Below are 18,883 nucleotides of genomic sequence, written 5' to 3'. Positions count from 1 at the left end.
AGACGACGAGGATTTTTCACTGGACGTAGAAGACTGTGAAAGCACCGAGAGTGACAGCGACGATGAACCACCAGCTGCTAACTCACGAGGAGCGAGTTGCACTTCACGTCCCCTCGTGCGTTAATGTTCTTTCACGCTCGTAAGTCACTTTGATTGTATTTAATGTATAATATCCTTGAGCGAGATCAAATAAAGCATAGTTCCTCTGTGCATTGGCATGTATCACAATTATTGTGGATATTATGGAGCGCCGCATGCCGCCAACATGCTCGAGCTCGACCAACGAAGCGAAATGGTTAGAGCGATGGAACGTGCAGTCACGGCCACAATCCACGCCTCTCGGCGAAACTTCTTCGACGTTGCGAAAAGCATACGTGTTTATTCTTTTCGATATTCATGTTTCGATCGTGCTGATCGAACCTGCAACATGCGAGTGAAGTACACACGGCTAGAGTCTCAGCCATGGCTGTGACACAAGCGCTACTGAATGGCATGTTAAATGCTTGTGTTCCGTTGAAGAACGTAACTCCGCGTTTTCGACTGCGCAAGTAATGACGACGGGGTATTATCACAGAACACCTTTTATGTTTGCAAGCCATCATCACCGCGCAGCAGCGATGGCACTACTCGATGGCGGTCTACTAGTGCGGCAAATCCGTCAGGCAGGCTCGGTAAGTACTACCTCGGAGTGCCGTTCAGCTCATACGTCAATTCTAGTTCATACAGGTTTATGTAGCACGCACAGGATTTCGCAAAGCATCGTTATGCACGGTAACAGAGCTGAAATATAACCTTTCACTTCGCAGCAAATAATAGGTGGCGAGTACTTAGCACTTTCCATGGTTGGGAAAAGTATTTTAGTCTCATATGTCTCATAGTATTTTAGCTCATGACTTCATCCGGTGAAAGTGGCACGGTCCGTACGTCCGCACTCCTATCTGTTCCTATGCTAACAAACGGGTTGACCCTCCTCCTGGCGCCATATTGAAAAGCACGGCGCGCCACCTATAGTTCGTGGGCATTGCGAATATAGTTACGTCGCATGGGCTTCATGTCCGCTGCTTGTTCGTATACGATTTAAACGCAGCATCGTGCCCTTTTCGAATCAGTCAGCTTTGAAAACATAACTAGCCCCACTGCAGAGAACAGCTACTCGGTATGGACGTGAATCAAACTGACACAATGAAACCGCGACTCAAAGGGCCGCTCACCTGTTGTTCTTTTGGGGGCGGCACATATATTCCGGGACTTTGTTCTGGAAGTATTCGAGCAACAAAGCACTATGCACGAACATCCCGGAGTCGTAAAACATCGCGTCGCACAAGCACACAGCGAGCGCGCCACCGTGAAACGGACGAGCGACCGACGGCTAACGCACCGCCTTACCAACGCCAGACACGAAACTTTCCAACGGATTTCAAAGTCGGCGGCGCCAGCAAGGCGGCGGAAAGCGCGCCTCCCGGAGGAGAGGGAGTTGATCCCCGCCAGAGAGGGGGTTGAATATAGTTGGAAGAAAAGAAACGGAACGCAGATTTTAACTCTGATCCCAGTCCATAGATGGCGCCTCAATTTGCCGTACCAGTCACGTGGGTTTCTTTCACTAGCCTGGTATAATGTTGTCATGTGATATGACGCCACAAATTTTGGCAATATGTGACGTCATCAGATGATTTTTTTTGCATCACACCAGTCAATTTTCACGTTTGTTGAGGCACCTAAGGCTCTGGCCTTTAAAAAATTAAAGAATAAAAAAAAGGACAGGCACACCAGTATCATTCGTCACAAATGTAAGTCATCAGTTATGAATGGGGGTAGGTAGGGGTGCAATTACCCCCCTCACAGCACCCCCCCCCCCTTCGCGTCGCTTAGGCAGCTCGCTGCATTTTGTTCTTTGTAGTATAAACGATTAGCAAACAAGGTCCCAATGTTTGTGCCTCCACCAATACAGTCAATTGTTTCTAATATAAGGGAAGTGAAGTGCCGAAATGACACCACTTTAATTTCCCCTTAGCAAGTCATTTCTGTTGAATTACAAACTACCGAGAAAGTAAAGGCATTCGTTTCAGGCCCAACCAACATGACATCCCGAACTGCCATTTCCAGAGACTGCCCAGCGGCGTGGAAATTGCCTAACGAGAATGGTTAGAAGTTCTAGCTAGGCAGCTAGTTAGAACAGACAATTAGTCCAAGGCAAGCATATGGGAACATTAATTGGTTGGCTTTAACGTTAATGGTAGCAATTATGACAAATTGAAATGAATTAACAGGATAAAGAAATCACACTTTCTGTTGGTGGGATCACAATCCACAACCTTTAAATTAAGTGTCTGGTGCTCTACTGATTGAGCAACAACAGAAGGTTGTTGCTCATCCACTTCATTGGCTATTTCTATATGTGTAATCCCTCCCTGGGAACGTTAGCCAGCGCCACTCATATCCAAGGCGGCAAGTGTAGAAACTCTTTTTGCCAGAAGGCATCATATGATCTTTGCACGGGACGGCAGCTGACCAATAAACCCTCGCATTACACTTACTTGGAGACGATTAGTGCCTTTTCAATATCCCTTCTGTCCCCATTTATCCAAGCATAGACTAGCGTACCAAAGAGTGACCTTTCCACCTCTTATGCTAGCAGCGTCCTTTCTCTCAAGAGGCAAAAAGAACACATTGGCAACATACGCTTGCAACACCTCTAATTATTTGCCGTTCACTTAATCTTCCTGCTACAGTAATACCTCGTTAACTCGAAGTAGTAAAAACCAGAAAAAATTTCGAGATAAGCAGATTTTCGAGATAAGCAAGTTGGGAGCAAATTCCATTGAGAAGTTCAGTTCTATCTAGAAACGTTTATCCCTACTGGACCAGTTTCTTAACAGGAGCGCCAAACTGGCTCTTTGTAAAGGTTTTGAAGAAAAATAATGACATACCAACGCTATTAACCAGCTGTGTTTTTCGGCACTGCCTTTTTATTTAGTGCAGAGAGACCGACTAAGGCTGGTCTGCCACTCAGCAACACTTGCACCTAGCAAAGCTTTCTCGAGTTGCTTAACACATCGCACGTGCCGATCGTCCGCGCCGCTGCACTCAAATTATTTTCGCATCAAGCGAAGCATGTTTCTTGCTTCGGCGGATGTCGTCACCCCTCGAGTAGCTGCGTCGACGCTGCCGCGATCACTGTGCGTGACGCCACGTTGTTTGGCTTAAGAAAATGGTCAAACCAGCCGATGTTGCAGGCTAGGTCAGTTTAGCCTACCGCTAAGTCCAGAGAATCGGCCTTATCTGTCGATGTGACTGGAAGGGGCTCCTCTCGCACGATGCCACACATTCAGCGCCGTTTTGACGTCCGGAAACTTCGAGCCTCGAATCAGTTTCTTTGATTAGGGCTACCTTTCTTTGCATTGCAGCATCAGTGACTTGCTTTGCTTTGGTGGCGTTATCCTCACCACATCGCACGGCCGACGAAAAAATCCGCGCGACGCATGGCGCGACGTGCCTTGCGTAAATAAAACGCTGAAATCGCATCTCTGACTGTAAACAAAACGTGTACGACCCGAGCTATTTTGCAGGGCCTGCTTATGTGCACGTCTATAGCGTCACATGACGTGACAACAGGGTTGCTCGACAAAGTTGGTATTCCGCTAGGTTCCGACTTTACTTTCGGGAACAGTGTCCACTTCGTCGTAAACGCGGCAGCCTCGCGCGAACCTTGTGAAACGTATGACATTTTGCCGCTAGTATTTTGTGAAACGGTTTGGCGGCGAAGTTTTGGTTCAATTCTCAGTCGAGATTTCGAGATAACCGAAAGTGGGCACGGAAACACTTCGAGATAAAGGGCAATAAATACATTGCACCTATGGGAAATTGTTCGGTACCGCGGAAAACTTCGACTTAGCCGATTTTTCGAGATATGCGAGTTCGAGTTAACGAGGTATTACTGTATTTCTTTACACATCAAAACACTTCCAATAGAGTCAAAGCGAGCTGGATGTAAACTATGCACATCTAAATTTTGCAGATTGTGTGAAGACAGAGAGGCAGAGGAAGCAGCCTTACAAAGCCATTTCAGCATGTAACCAGCGAGTCACAGTACGCGGCTATACTTTCATTTCGTGCGACAGCAGGCCATGCTGGTCCATTGTACAGTATCAGCAATTCTCAGTCTGCAGCAATGACGATGCCTTACTAGGGTCGCCACTTCTACGGTTTTAAACCGGCCCGACCGTTTTATTCGACAGTGGACCAGTTGCCAGTCCGCCCCTATGTCCAGCCATTGTTGGCCGGGTTTTTGATCGTCGCATTGAGATTATTTTTTTGCATTTTATAAGCGTAAATTCAGCAACTTCGAAGATACTACGATAAATATTTTTCTTCGGATCACCAAAATCATCATGCAATTTTCAACCAACTTCTGCCTTGTGACCACAAAAACTCGAAGTAAGATCCCTCCAGTAGTACCGATCAATTAACAAGAGCGAAAAATCAACATCAGCGACTATGTGCTTGCATCACGAGTGTAAATTTTCCACCTGTAGCGAAAATTGTGTCAATGTCTTGTTACGAAAGGCTTAGAGATATCAACCTGAGAACGAGAGCTGGCTCCTTGCCGCGGAACACATGTATTAGTAATAACTGCTGGGGCTTTACGTCCCGAATGGACGGCATACATGTGCTCATAAGAGTTTCCTACAATACTTACTAGAGTGAGAACACTGGCGCCTAGTGTCTTATGGGAGCGCAAACGCATGGCACTTCAGCCAGCATGGGAACGCTGGTAGTACAGGATTTGTCTAAACTTCGTTCTTTCGGATCTGTTGGCTCCGCGTCGCCAGCATCTCGCTTTGTCGCCAACACGAAGTTCAGCAAAAGTCAGCAGTTGCCACTTCACCACTTTAATGAGCCAATTCAAACTTGGTTCACGAAATTCACAACGATCCATTCTTTTATCGGAAAGAAAACCAAAACACAGCAATAAACAAAGCCACAAGTGTGTTCGAAGCCTGCAAGTTCGAAGACTAGGCAAATCCGTGTACTACCCATCATTCCCATGGAGGTTGAATGATCGCAGCGCCAGAGTCCCCTCTAGTTAATTTTAGGAAACTCTATGCATGTGATGGCACTTATTTATTTTTTTGTACATGTACAGTACTCATGGATTAAAATAGGACAATTTAGGGCTAAGAAATGCACAAGTTTTCGTTTCTACAGTCTTCAGTTTAGGCCATATCGGTGCGATTTCGACTCAAACGTGTAGATCAGAGCCAACATTACCTTTAGAGACCAGATTCGTCGCGACATGATGTGGTTATCTCGAGCAATTGCGCATACACGCCGATATATACTAAATTTTGATGTCGCGGTTGAATCCGTGAGTACTGTACATTATGTTGACTTCTGACTAGGCAAACATTGCACTGCATGTCAAAGGCTGAACAAGGAGTCTTTTTTTCTGCATAAATTCAACCAGCTGTATAAGTACCCCCCCCCCATTGAAGAGCAGTTTTTTCTGGTGGAAAGGTGGCAACCCTACGCCTAACACTGGAAAAAGCGATAGGCAAGTGTCAGCAAATGTAGGCCTGTGTTGTTGTCAAGTGTTGAGATATGCCAGTAGTGCTTCCAGGTAAGGTTGGCACCAATTTACAGCATAATTAGGCAATGACATTTTACATCTCGCAAGAGAGACAGCAGATCTTGGGAGTGTACTCGCGTGCAAACTTGAGCATTTGTACGCGACGCCATGCAAGAAGGGACGACGCACGTGTACACCTACACTTGCTACCGCGAAGGCAGAGCCACTTGTCAGCAAGAATATTTCCCCCCCCCTTGCAACACGAATACAATAAAATGTAAATCCATATATAATATAAAGACTAATTTTAAGCCACACATATGGTGCAATCAACAGTCAACTACACACAGTAAGTCATGTACACATATTTAAAAATCCGTGAACACGGGGTGTCGCTGAAGGCAAGAAATTCTTCAATCGCTTCAAGCGTCCATCTTCCCGTGAACTTCCGCAAGGCTCCAGGACTATTTTTGCTTTACTATGCCGTATCAATTACATAATACCTGCTTAAATCATGAAGCGCATACTTAATTCTATCCCAATAACTTACAATCTTTTCATATCAAGAAACATCTCGCACATTCTGGGTGGTTCTCGACCCCTTTAAGAAACAATTACAGTAGACTCTCAATAAACGAAACTCTCTTAAATGAAATTGCTGCTTAAATGGAACAACTGCCTCTAACATGATTGGTTTTGTGCTTGAATTCTGCACCCCTTTTCATCTCTCAGTAAACGAAACTCCTGTTAAATGAAACATATTTTCCTGGTCCCTTCAGCTTTCGTTTAACAGGAGTCTACTGTAGTACAGCAGCAGTTTCAGAATAAAAGACCAGGTGTGATCCCAACTTAGGTGCATTTTATTTACAGCTGGTAATAATATCTTAGACAGTCAATGCGACCATTGCAGCTGAACTCCAATAACAAGCTATTGACCGCACACATAGAAGAAAAGTTAGCCTGGGCACGTATCTCTGAATCCCAACACGGCCAAACTTTACGCATTTCTGCAAATGCTTCCCTAAAAGGCATACGTCAAAACTAAATGCATGAAGCGCAGACAAAGGACAAAGTGTCAATAACTTTTACTCTTCCAAGCAATAGCGTACGTACAAGGTAATCCCCTGTCACAGTGTGTTGGGCACATTTCTACAGTGACAACACCAGCACACGCGCAACGGATAAAGAAAAAAAATCTTGAAGGGCTGCCTCGACAACAAGAGCTTTCTCAACATCACAGCTGCGCCCGAGTGTGCATGAGCCTGTTTCTCTGCAGTCCAACTGTGCCAAGAACACACAATTGCAAATGCGCTGACTTCGCCTCCACACCTCAGACTTCACTGTGGCACCTTTTCAAGGGCTTGAAATAACAACCACTGCTACCTCCTCGGATGTGGCACGTTTGTGCCAGCCTGGCAGATAGTACCCATTTTGCCTGGTGGCAAACAACTCATCATCCTAGAACAAGCTATCACAAACTAGAGGGTCTGTCACCGGGTTGTGTTAAAGAACGGCAGCGGTGCATGTGTGGCGTTTTTTTTTTCTTCAGTGGCTCGGCAAAGACTCCCAAACGCGGCATTCCGGCACCGTTTCAAATGAATGCCTATGTGTCTGGAACTATGCGCGAGGTTGCTACAGGGGCAAGCGAGAGAAATTCTAGCCTAACATTATGTGCCACGAAAATCCCCGCACGTGCAAACCCTTGTGACTTTTTTAAAGTTTGCTCGAGAGATCCACTTGGCGGCGCGACCCCGCACGTCTCAGTACATGCGGGGAGTGACAGAAGGGGGGAAAACCCACGACTTTGAAAAACAACTGACACTCCTTGCAGTGTCGACTTTCTTTTTACATCTAAATCTCAAAAACTGAAAAAAAAAAGAAAAAGAAAATATAAGAACAATCGGGCAGTGAATTGCGACCCAACAACCTATATGAAATATGCAACAACTACGATAGAGAAGCGGCAGCAGCGTACGAGAAGGTAAGAGGGGAGCAATGAAGAAAAAAAAATAAAGTGATAAGGATCGCAGACGCGCTGCTGCAGTTCTCTGGAATGTCCGTGGAAAAGAGCTGCCTCTGAATAAGCGAAAGCGAAAAGGAAGTGGTGGAGCTCTGAAACGCTTTCGAAACAGATGCCTCTCTTGTTGACCCGTCGAGACAGTGCCAGCGGAACGATAAGTAGCAATGAACTGTGACTGAAGGGGAAATAAAAGAAAAGTGGCAGCAGACTAGTTCTTTATATTATAGGCTTAACCGGGAATGCACTAATACAATGAAATGCAGAGGCTGTCTAAAAAATAAAAGTGAAAACGACAACGAAAACGTAAAAGGGTTCACCAATGTTCTCCCGACTTCACTGGCACCAAGAACCGAGCAGCGCACATAATACACGTACATTATGATTTTGCAAGGGTGGTGGGTTGGCGGAAGGAACAGAGATAGATGAAAAAGTGGAGGGAGAGAGGACAGAAGCTGGTTTTTCGGCGATGCTAGCATCACACATGTTTTGTGTACGAAGAAGCGCGTGCCACTGCGAAGGGCACACGTGGTAAAACGCAGGATGGCTCAGTCGACCATGAGCTCAAAGTGGGCGCTGCCTATGCGGTCCTGGCGGTCGTGCTTGATGTTCTTCGCCCACGCCTTGCACTCCATGTTGATGAGGACGCCTCGCTCGGGCCGCAGGAACTGGACGAACACGAAGGGCGACAGGTAGCCCGGAGTGTTCTTGTACGGGAAGTAGAAATTCTCGATGCGGTTGCTGGGGAAGTACGCCAGAGGGCCCATGCTCTCCACATCGGCCACGTTCTGTAGAGAGAAAAAAGTGTCGGGAAGGTGAGACAGTGAGGTCAGTCGCCCCATCCACACATCTGCTACAGCAAAAACTCATCTGTGGCAAAGCAGAGAGCCAGTATCAAAGAGCGCAAAAATTTTACTTGCTTGCAGTAACAGCCGCACATTCTAAAGGACATGACGAATAAGTTAACATGGAAGAGCACTGAATTAAAGCTACACACGCAGAAACCTCATTATAACAGTCCCATCTCACAGAGATATTGCTTCATTTTATCTGATATTCATTTAAGCACATGCATGTTTACTCTGTGACTTTAATGCAATTTGAATCCCTTTGTCATATCCGACTATTCTTTACAACCATGCTCGATAAATCAACGCTTGGCAATTTTCAATGTACAAGTTGATAGCTGCAGGCGTGCAAAAACACAAACCACAAAACAGTTCCCCGAAGACGTTACTTCAATGATCACCCTTAAGAGGGTTCTCAACAAGGATGGGAGTAACGTTTACTCCACCATTTTTGTACCTTGCTTAAAAAAGCTCACTATTTATTTATTTGCTTTGTTTATTTATAAATACTGCAGACCCATTTGAGTCCAAGCAGGGGTGAATACATATACAGATCTTCAAAAGAAGAAAATTGTTTTTCATATATCTGGCAGATGTCCAAATATAGATAGACAATTGTTCTTTGCTAAGAAACTGATCCATTTAAAAGGCGAGAATGGCACTTAAATTTTTTTGTTCTTGATTAAATTTGATGAAACTTACTCAGCTTACGTATATTTGCGTGTCAATTTCAAATATCAAATTATTTTTTAGTATGATGCGTATTTTTTAAAATACAAAATATGAAGAAAAGTCATAGACTTAGGTTCATAACTGAGTTTGGTGAGTAGATGCAGAGAAATGGGAATGGGTGACAGTGCTGTTAAAAATTTTTTAATTTCTTTATCTAATTTGATCAAACCTGGTGAGTTTATGTGTATTTGTGTGTAGTTTTTAAAATACAAAATATTTCATGTGCCCTTTGCGGAGCAAGATTTTTTCTAAACAGAGAGTTATAAAGTAAATCAGCATATGACAATAATCTGGAATCAGAACTGTGTGCAGTGCAGCCAAAATGGACGTTCTACCGCCATCAGAACAAAACTTAAGATATGGTGAACATTCATGAGTGAAATCCAAGCTTGAAATTGACTCACTCGGAAATGTTCAACATACCACAAGTTTTGTTAAATGGGTTTAGAACGTTCACTTTTGCTGCACTGCACGCAGTTCTGATTCCAGATTATTGTGATATGCTGAGTTACATTGTAACTCTCTCAGTTTAGAAAAAATCTTGCTCCCTAAAGGGCACATGAAATAATTTGTATTTTAAAAACTACACACAAATATACATAAACTCACCAGGTTTCATCAAACTAGATCAAGAAATACAAAGTTTTTTTTTTAAAGCAGTGTCCCCCCTTCTCGTTTCTCTGTATCTACTCGCCAAACTCAGTTATGAATCTAAGTCTGACTTTTCTTTGGTGATTTGACTTCCAGCGGTACTAATAATACACTGGTACTAATAGATGAGACGTTGCAACATTACAAGAGATATGCCTCGGCAGTGGGGAATCGCGTATCACACGACAGGTGTAACATGTAAAACGAGACTTGCCTCTCCCTCGCAAGTGATGTAGACGTAGTTCGGGTTGTAGTCGTTCTTGACATTGTCTGGAAGCTTCTGTGGGTATGAGCCATTGTCATAAGGTTCTGGTACCCAGCCGAAAATCTGAAAAGAGAGTGACCAGTGAATTGACAGCAAGCAGTTACCAACGAAGAAGCAATATACTAAAGGAACAATTAGCCCCGCAACACAGGAAAACTTGAAGATGCTACACTCTTTTCAATAGCATATGGTGCCAAAACAAAGCCCCCCACCACTTCTTTTTTTTTTGCTCTGGCACTACCCTTTCGCCTCCTGGGCTGAAGCCCAGTATGAACAAAGTTCAATAATGCAATGCTATAGCCTAAATGTCGCAGTATCATGCTGAAGACCCCACCACTGCAACAGACTTCAGCTAATTGTATTATATAGTTATGAAATTTTCAGCTAGTTCGACCTTGACTAATGGTACCGTCTGACCCTTTCAAATTTAAATGGGTACAAACTGAATATTTTGAATAATTCAAATTAGGCTAGTCAACACACACACCTGACCCCATGGGTGACTAATAGTCCATTGAAAGCACTTGCCCCAGGAAGGTATCTTTTAAAGCGAAATTGGTATCTCAAAATGAATTTCTTTACAATGTTCATCAAGTTCTAACAACATATTTTTTTTTTAGAATATTCATCGAATGCCTGCACAGTGCTATCTAATATGAAACTAATACCATATCATGCAGTGTTCAAAGCAGTTTACCATAAGAGCCAGCCTGGACAGCAAATTCGCAACTGCCATCATAAAATGGCGACCATAAACAGATGGTGAGCAATGTTCCAGCACAGCACCACAATGAAGTGTTACTTTGAGTGTATTCAAGCTAAAAGTTATATTACACTTTAAGCTAACGGCAAAAAGTCACGTTGCGGGACAAATCTGCAATGACCACCATTTTATTAGACATTGTTGTGAATTTCACACTGCTTGTGAGGGTGTGCTCTTGAAGCCCCAAGCTGACCTGCCTGCTAAATTTGAAGTGTGCACACTAACAAAAATTAAGGCAGCTGCAAACCAATGGTCCGAAGACTGCGGAAACTGCAGAGCTGGTGGCCTTTCCCTCCTCCTCACATCCCTTTCCAAGAGTATACCATGCTTTGCCCTCTCCCCTCCTGCTCACCCTCATTTCCTTTTCCCACACCCTTGCCAAACTATATTACACATGGCTATGCTCTGCCTTCTTTCTCTCTCTTTCTTTCAATCTCTCCATTTCTGTATCGTTCTATCTTTTTCTCATTCTCTCGCCCATAGCAACACAATCATATGGTTCCCATAAATGCTTGTTCTGCTAGTGTGATAGCTGAGTGGTTACGACACTCCCCCTTTGGATCATGGGTTTGAAACCCACCTTGACCAAAAAAAGCTTTTCGCCAAGAATTTCTCTCTCTCTTTCTTTCTCTCCCTGTACTCGTTCTCTCGCCCATCAGAATTATTGCATCCCACGACGGACAAATCGGCACCTTTTCTGGGAGCGAGCTGAAGTTGAAGAAGAGGACGAAGAGAGCACGTGCCAATTCGTTATGAATTTCTGTTCACAACTAAAGGGGCCTTCTCCGAGCTTAAACAGCTTCGCTGTTCAAAAAGCTGTCTGCGCTTGGCTGTTATTGCACGCACCGACAGTAAAAGCTGCTGAAATTTAATCAAGACTTCTACTCCAAAAACAACAACCTAAGTACTAACCTAAAGATAAGCAAATCTGCATTTAGACACTTCATTCCCATCAAAATGTAGCCACCAATGCTAGAATCGAAAAGCCTGACCACGAACATGGCTGGCCACCGGCCTACCTGAGCTGGTAGCAAAAGGTGCAGAAGTTATGGAATATGACCAAGCAATGCGTGCACTACTCTGCCATCCATGCTTAAAATCAAAGCCTAACATTAAATGTACACCTCCAATTTGAACTATACGATCAATTGTTAAGATACTGAGTGCTGTAGTGCAGTTTGTTCAACTGATGTGTACTACCATAGTGCCCTGAAAATGTGGACACAAAAATCTGTTTCTCAGCCCAAGGACTGAAATTGTTTCATTGTTGCACAACTGCAAACAAGCATGTCAACAAGCACAACTTGTGTCAAAGTTTCTGGTGAGCTACAAAAAAAAAAAAAAAAAAAAGATGGTCAATTTCTACAAGACTATGCAGAAGACATTTCCCCCTACACGCACAACCATACCAACAGGACACCTACCACTGAAAGCCAACCAAGTTGCACAACATGAGTTGCCTTGCAACAAGAATGGCACTTCGAGTTTCATGAATCACTGTACATTGATATATTTTCTCAAATATATTTTACCAGCCGTTACGAAGACAAATATTTATTTACAGGACCCTTAACTAGGAGAACTAACCAGTTTTCGAATGAAAAATTATTATCTGATAACTATATTGTCATTAATTTTATGACATTCATTAAAAACCGAAGGTCAAAGTCATTTTCAAAATTAACACAGACATTTCAGCGCCAGAATGTAAATGTCATGTAAAAAATTTGAAAGCATTCTTTTAGCATTTTGGCTACACTGGCTCCATGAAATTTCTTGAAACTTGCTATGATAGGTCTCTGGCTTCCTTAGAATGCAATGTGAGTAATTTTTGTTAATAAGAACCACGTAGTTCCAAGCATACCGTCGCAAAGTAAGTTGACAACATGGCCACTTCGTGCAAAAATGTCAAGGTGGTTCTGCCACCTATACTGTTTGTGAGTCTTCAGGTTTAACAAACAGCTTCTTGTTGCAAGAGCGGCAATTTTGGCATTGTGGAAAGGTAATTTACAAACAAGAGAAATATACTTTTTACCTACTTTTCTTTGATATTTAGTAGTTCAAATGAAACAAAATGGAGGATAAGCAGCATACCCTGTTGAGCTTCAGGAGGACGCATGGTTGGCCATACTCGTATCCGAACTGCTGAGCACTGGAGCAGTTGCTAGCAATGTTCTCGAGAGCGAAACGGCATGCCTTGTTTTCTTTGGGGTCAATGGGCTGCTCGAAGCTGCATGTACGCAGGTGCTCACCGTCCGCTTCTTGCCGGTCATAGTCTGAAAAAGCATTGCATGCATGCGTAAGCATTCAAGTACAGACACTTAATTTTACATTACAAATGTGGTCTGTCACGTGGAGTTCCAAGAAACAAGCTTTTCATCACCAGAATGTTCATGAATCAGTTTGTATCAGCCCAAACCATAGCAATCAACTCGAAATTTTCTCGAGAGGACCGCCTAGTAGTCCGATATGTTGGATTCGCTGGCAAATAAAAGACTATTCAGGAATGGCAAAAAATGCTGTCCACATATTGCTGCATGCATAAAAAAAGCAGATCAGCTGGCACCTGCCATGCTAATACGATCAAAACAAACAGGCAAACATTACACGGTCTACCAAGTGTCCAGTCGCTGAAACAAATGGAAGTTGGCAGCAGTCCGATAGTTGAATGAGTCCATTTTTTCTTATGTGAAGTCACTGCCCGCCATTTTTCCAACTTATTTACCACCCTCATCATTACGTGCATACATAAACTGTGAAGTTCAGACCACTCTCAGCTGCTTGATTACAACTAACAAAAAATTATAATAGATGAAAAAGAAGAAAAATAAACTCTGCTTGTCTCGGATTTTGTGCGTGGTCCAAGACGACTAGCTCAGCTATGATCTGCTAGTTCCGGCATTGAAAATGCAACGGGCATCATGGTTAGTGACCACACCGGCTATGATCAACTCTTTCTGCTCCAATTGGTGCAGAATTATCCTGCGGTCTTCCAGGCACAGTTAAAAGTTAACTGCAGCGTGCTGCAAGACAAAACAATTTCAATTCGACGTAAAGTCCGTGGTGCCAGTGGCGATGCAACAAAGCCGCTCAAATAACTGAGCATGTCCGAAGCTTACATTGGTAACTGTGCAGACACCCTGTGCGAGCTTATCCAAAGATTACAGTATCCACATACTGCAAGACCACCGGTACTGCATGGTACACTATCTCTGAATTCTAGCCATCAATGAAATGAAATCACTAAACTATCTTTAATCAATGGCGCCAGACTACTACTAAGCTCCCTATTGATGAAAAAAAAACCAAACCCTGGTAGTACTCCTGAGTACAAAAGCAAAATAATACTTTAGGGTACAAAGTTCCGAAGGAACATGTGGGAGCTGTAGTGGGAGACACTAGATTAATTTCTGTGGTATGGGGTATTTTTAACAAGTATCTAGATCAATGTGCATGACCGGTTTTACGTTTTGTCCCCCCCCCCCCCGCTCTTTTATCAATTGCATCTGCCACAGATAGGGTCAAACCCACAACTTCAAGTTCAGCAGTGGAACACTATGTTACCGTGTCATCACATGGGCTGCCCGTTCTTTGAATGGCAAAGCTGCCAACCAGGTGAACTGCTGCTTCAGATTGCCTATGAAGGAAGAAAAGACAATAATCCCTCTTAGCTCACTCACCCTTCAGAAACTCTTGAAGATCCTCTACCCAGTATTTCCAGTTGCCTCCGGTGCCAGCCTTGAAGTAGATGAGGGTGCTGTCAACATTTTTCTCTGGTGGTCGCGGGCGGAAGCCCAACCCTGTCAAGAGATGATGGAATATGTTATGCGTCAAGTTGGCTATTTATTATGCCCAGAGCTGGTGGCACTTGAGATTTGTGAACTATAACAATGCTACAGCACTGTGAATGTCAGAATAAATGAACATGTGACACCTGATCCAGCCAATAAAATGTGGTGCGTGAATTTATCTGAACAAATCTTTGCGACTGGTTGGCATGACTAATATCTTCAGTGTTTCCACCAAGTACTAAATTCGCAGCGACAAGAAAAGCAACGCCCAAAGCAACTCTCTTTCAAAATATTAAAGCAACGCATGATTTATGCTTCTATTTTAAAGTTGGCTTGGCTTCTATCTTCCAACCATTAATGGAACATGTAGAATAACAGAGATAAATATGCCCACATGTGACCTTTAAAGAAAGCCATAGTGGAGAGGTATGTTTTGACCACCTGATCATCTTTGACATTCTAAATCTATGTTAAGGTCACAGATGGTGCACAAAGCTGTATGTAAACGTCCATTGCATTGTGGCAGTGAAGTAGCATTTTTATAAGCAAGTATGAACAATAATCCCAAGCTTCACACAAAATCTCCTTTGTGTGGCACGTTGAGCCACTTAACACTGCATGCTAAACACTTTCCCATTGACAAAATATAGGAAACTATCTGCAGCAGACTTTACTCCGTTAAAATGTAACTTGTACTACTGCTTGAAGTCATTCTGGCAGAGTTGTTTACAGACCACATAAGGATACGAAGGGCTGCAAGATAGCGCAAAGGAAAAGGACAGCGTCGGCCTAAACGAAGAATGGGCTGTATCCGTTTTAGATAACAGTCCTCCACAAGCAGCAGAGTGCGTCACAATGTCTCATGTGTGAACAGGCTAACGCTTGCTCCACGCACTGTTCTAAGCTAGTTTGTCGCATTGATTATCCTATTTGTAGAGCAAAAAATAGGGGAGACATCACTACGTTTTATGTAACAATCAATCGTACTGCCTGCTATTGTTTCTCCTAGAGGGACGTTATTACAGGCCCGTGTTTTAAGAAACTGAATACAGCACGATCACATTTACCTGGAATTGTTCCGATAGCACTTCCGTCTAGCACCCATGTAGGCCTTATTGTGTCCAGTGTCTGGTAGAACACAATGAGCATAATGGTCCAAAATGCAGTAAGGCATGCATAGAAGATGATGTAGAAAACGGTGATCTTAACTGCAAAAGAGAGAGCGAATGAAAGTTAATAACAACGCAACTTTCGTGACACGTAAGTTAGAAAAGCAGATAAAACGCATTGCAAACCATTGCGATCCTACAACGCAACACTTGTTTTCTCAATCCTACGCGGTACCGCGCTTTCCCAGAGACAGATAAAAAATGAGCCGGTAACAAACCACGTGGAAGATCAAAAACTCGTTTTTTCTGCGTACACTGAAATAACTGCTACTTGCATGGGCGCGGAGCGTGGCCGGCATGCGAACAGCCTCAACGCGAACCGCTCGACTCAAGGTCGTTCACATAGCGACCAGCCCATGCAAAGCGCTCATCTTTGGTTCCATCTCGGCGATAAAACGAGCTACGGTTGTGCACGCTGCAACACTCGGATCCCTGTCCACTAGCCGGACGCATAAAACGCCGATACGGGCACGAACGACGAAGTGCGCGATGAATGTCCTCAGTTTGACCGCGAGACAGCCATGATACCGAGGATGAGAAGGGCGTGGAGGGAGGAAGGTAGCGAGGGGGGGGTAGCTTCGACGGCAAGCAGTCTCACACGGCAAAAATATTCCACCGATCGTCCTGCGGTCCCTCGTAGAGAATCTTCCGAAATCCGGACACTCTCGGGGCCGCAGATACGACGTCCTTGGAAGAAACTTGCCCAGCCCCCCTCCTCTTTCGCTTGCGAGGTGACGGGCAATGCAATCGGATATCCAGTAGCACTGGCCGAACTCGTGCACTTCGTCCGTCGTGAGCCTAGAGCATGCGCTTGCACTAGAAAAACAGTCCCAGGTACTCACACCAACTTAGGCCAGTTCGGCCGAATACTTCTTTGGTGTCGGGGTTGTACAGAAACCGCAGGAAGCCGCCTTCTTTTTTGTCGGCCTTGTAGTAATCTCCCTCCTTGCCGGCCATGTTTGCAGCGCGCCTGCGATCGATGGAATGACGCTGAGGCAAAGCCCCGGATGCACATTTGCGTTCGCAGCGCCGCCACCGTCGCCACGACTGGTGGCGCCGCCTGTGCGGCGACCTCATTGCCTGCCCTACCGGCCCGATGACGACTTTCGGCCCCCTTTCCCCTGCCCTACCATCCCCTCCACCGAACCTCAGTCTTTGTGTTTCAATTTTCTTGCGGTCTTTACCTGTACCGCAAGTAGTACGTCCCCGACAGGAGGTGCCAGATTTTCCATCACTGTGCGGCCGATAAGTGACGTAAAGGACGGAGCAGCCTTCTCGCTATTCTTTCTTCTCTCTCTCTTTTACCCACTCGGGAGCTCGGGTGCGAGTTCTGCAGTGTACCTGGAAACTCATCGCAGGGCGTTACCCTGGGGACAAATTGTGCTTGTTGTCAAGAAAAAAAAATATATATGACAGATGTTCTTTTTTTTTTTTCTTTAGTGACGTGTACGTTCTCCTTCAACCTTTCACCGACCTTCATCTTCCCAGCCACCCCCCCCCCCCCCCCCTCCCTCAAGAAGAAAAAAAAAAGTAAGGACTTTTGAACGCTACATAGATATGAAGTTGATAGTTAAATCCGTGTATGGAAGAAAGGTAATAACTACCTCGCTATTCTACATATCCATTACTCCACTCAACAAAGCTTTAAAAAAAAATGCTTATGAACTCCTTTTATGTTAACTTTGATGCGTGACATTGCCTGAACTTAAGTTAACTTTTTTTTATAAAATGTTTATTGGAACTCAAACGTGTCAACCAATACCAAAAGAGAAGCTAACATGGGCGCAGAAATTTTTTCATTTATCGGTTTGTTTGTTTGTTTGTTTGTTTGTTTTTAATGAGAAACGGGCATTTCAACGTATCAAAGAAGTAATACCACTAGATTATATGTTACCTGCTCGTTCCGGTATTTATTTTGAAAGAAACGACTGTTTTAAAGGCAAGATATCTTTTATATGTCTACTATATCTCTTAGTACTAGTGAGCATAGGCGAGCGCAGGGTTCCCCATCAGGAGAGGGGGGGGCAAAGGTTCATCGTAGTGCACCTCCACCCTGCTAAGTCAATGTATGGGGCAGATTTTGCCCCCCCCCCCCTCTTGTGCGCACGCCTATGCTAATGAGACTACGTTATCTTCGCCTCCGAGTCCTGCCGAACAAATGCATCGCAGTGAGACACACAGGAACAGACATGTTTGCGAGGGCAACCGTACTGTCTTGTTTACGAGCGACTCCCGCGATGAATGGCTGCTGCATCTTTCAAGGGCGGACGGCTGACATACGCAGCGTCAAACAGGTTGTGCAGAGTGGAAGACACAGAAGACTGCTCTAAAAAAATGAAAAGCAAGAAAAAAAAAAGAAACGTCTCAAAATGTCATTAAATGCCATGGATCTCAGTCGCGTCGATGTGGTAGACGGTCTTTTTTTTTTTAATTATCTGAACTTTTTTTTATTGTTCATCAACCACATCTCAAGAGCCGGAATTATATACCCTCGCGTCGTCTGACGTCCGAACCCCGGAACCGATGACTCGTTTTTGTGACGTTGTGATGATCGCGTGCTCTTTCACATCCTGATGCCATCACCAACTCCTACGTGCCTTTCTTTCTTTCTTTCTTTCTTTCTTTCTTTTCTTTTCTTTCTTTCTTTCTTTCTTTCTTTCTTTCTTTCTTTCTTTCTTTCTTCATATAGCAGCAAAACTCCAAAGCCAAGCAAATGTGACCTTGTTTGAATTTCTCTACATCTTCTGATAGAAACAGAACTTCCACTCTCTTTTTTTTTACGCCTCACCAGCGTTCCTATCCTCACCCATCTTTTGTGTATGTAATTTGTCGACAATTAACTAAAGCCTCTTTAGGCGAGGCGACGCGTTTGAATACCTCAGTAATTTGAGAGGCATCGCCACCAGTCTTTTTCTGTAACACCATGTTTCTTTTATTTTTCTTCGTTTTTTTAATCTATTTCAAAAGCGTAACCGATGACTTACTGTTTTCCTTTAATGCTTGTATAAATTTTAGCACGCTAGAAAAAAAAGAGCGATCTTAACTAGTTTATTACGCGAGAGGAGAGTGGTTTTTGTTCGG

General features: G+C 44.0%; 1 protein-coding gene and 1 long non-coding RNA gene across 2 annotated transcripts; both read right to left on the bottom strand.

Moving 5' to 3' along the window:
* Positions 1-2,239: 2,239 nt before the first annotated feature.
* Positions 2,240-5,388, bottom strand: LOC125756764 (uncharacterized). The gene is made up of 3 exons (XR_007414728.1): positions 5,118-5,388; positions 3,949-4,669; positions 2,240-2,735 (listed from the first exon to the last, which is right to left on the bottom strand). It is a non-coding gene; the product is annotated as an uncharacterized LOC125756764 (long non-coding RNA).
* A 1,248-nt stretch (positions 5,389-6,636) lies between these two features.
* Positions 6,637-16,897, bottom strand: LOC119378067 (sodium/potassium-transporting ATPase subunit beta). Its single transcript, XM_037647312.2, has 6 exons — positions 16,645-16,897; positions 15,701-15,841; positions 14,523-14,642; positions 12,937-13,118; positions 10,029-10,142; positions 6,637-8,371 (listed from the first exon to the last, which is right to left on the bottom strand). Exons 1-6 carry the CDS (start codon positions 16,877-16,879, stop codon positions 8,132-8,134), a joined length of 1,032 nt encoding a protein of 343 aa, XP_037503240.2. The 5' UTR covers positions 16,880-16,897; the 3' UTR covers positions 6,637-8,131.
* Positions 16,898-18,883: the final 1,986 nt, after the last annotated feature.

This window comes from Rhipicephalus sanguineus, unplaced genomic scaffold (genome assembly GCF_013339695.2).
Source record: "Rhipicephalus sanguineus isolate Rsan-2018 unplaced genomic scaffold, BIME_Rsan_1.4 Seq67, whole genome shotgun sequence".
NCBI lineage: Eukaryota > Metazoa > Arthropoda > Arachnida > Ixodida > Ixodidae > Rhipicephalus > Rhipicephalus sanguineus.
This window is presented reverse-complemented; position numbering and strand designations above follow the sequence as displayed.

Bases quoted from the DNA above. Each gene is read 5' to 3' on its own strand.
- LOC119378067 (XM_037647312.2), bottom strand. From the start codon at position 16,879: ATGAGGTCGCCGCACAGGCGGCGCCACCAGTCGTGGCGACGGTGGCGG. The intron at 14,643-15,700 runs GTAAATGTGATC...ATCTCTTGACAG, and splicing joins TGCTATCGGAACAATTCCAG to GGTTGGGCTTCCGCCCGCGA. The intron at 8,372-10,028 runs GCAAGTCTCGTT...TTCTCTCTACAG, and splicing joins ACATCACTTGCGAGGGAGAG to AACGTGGCCGATGTGGAGAG.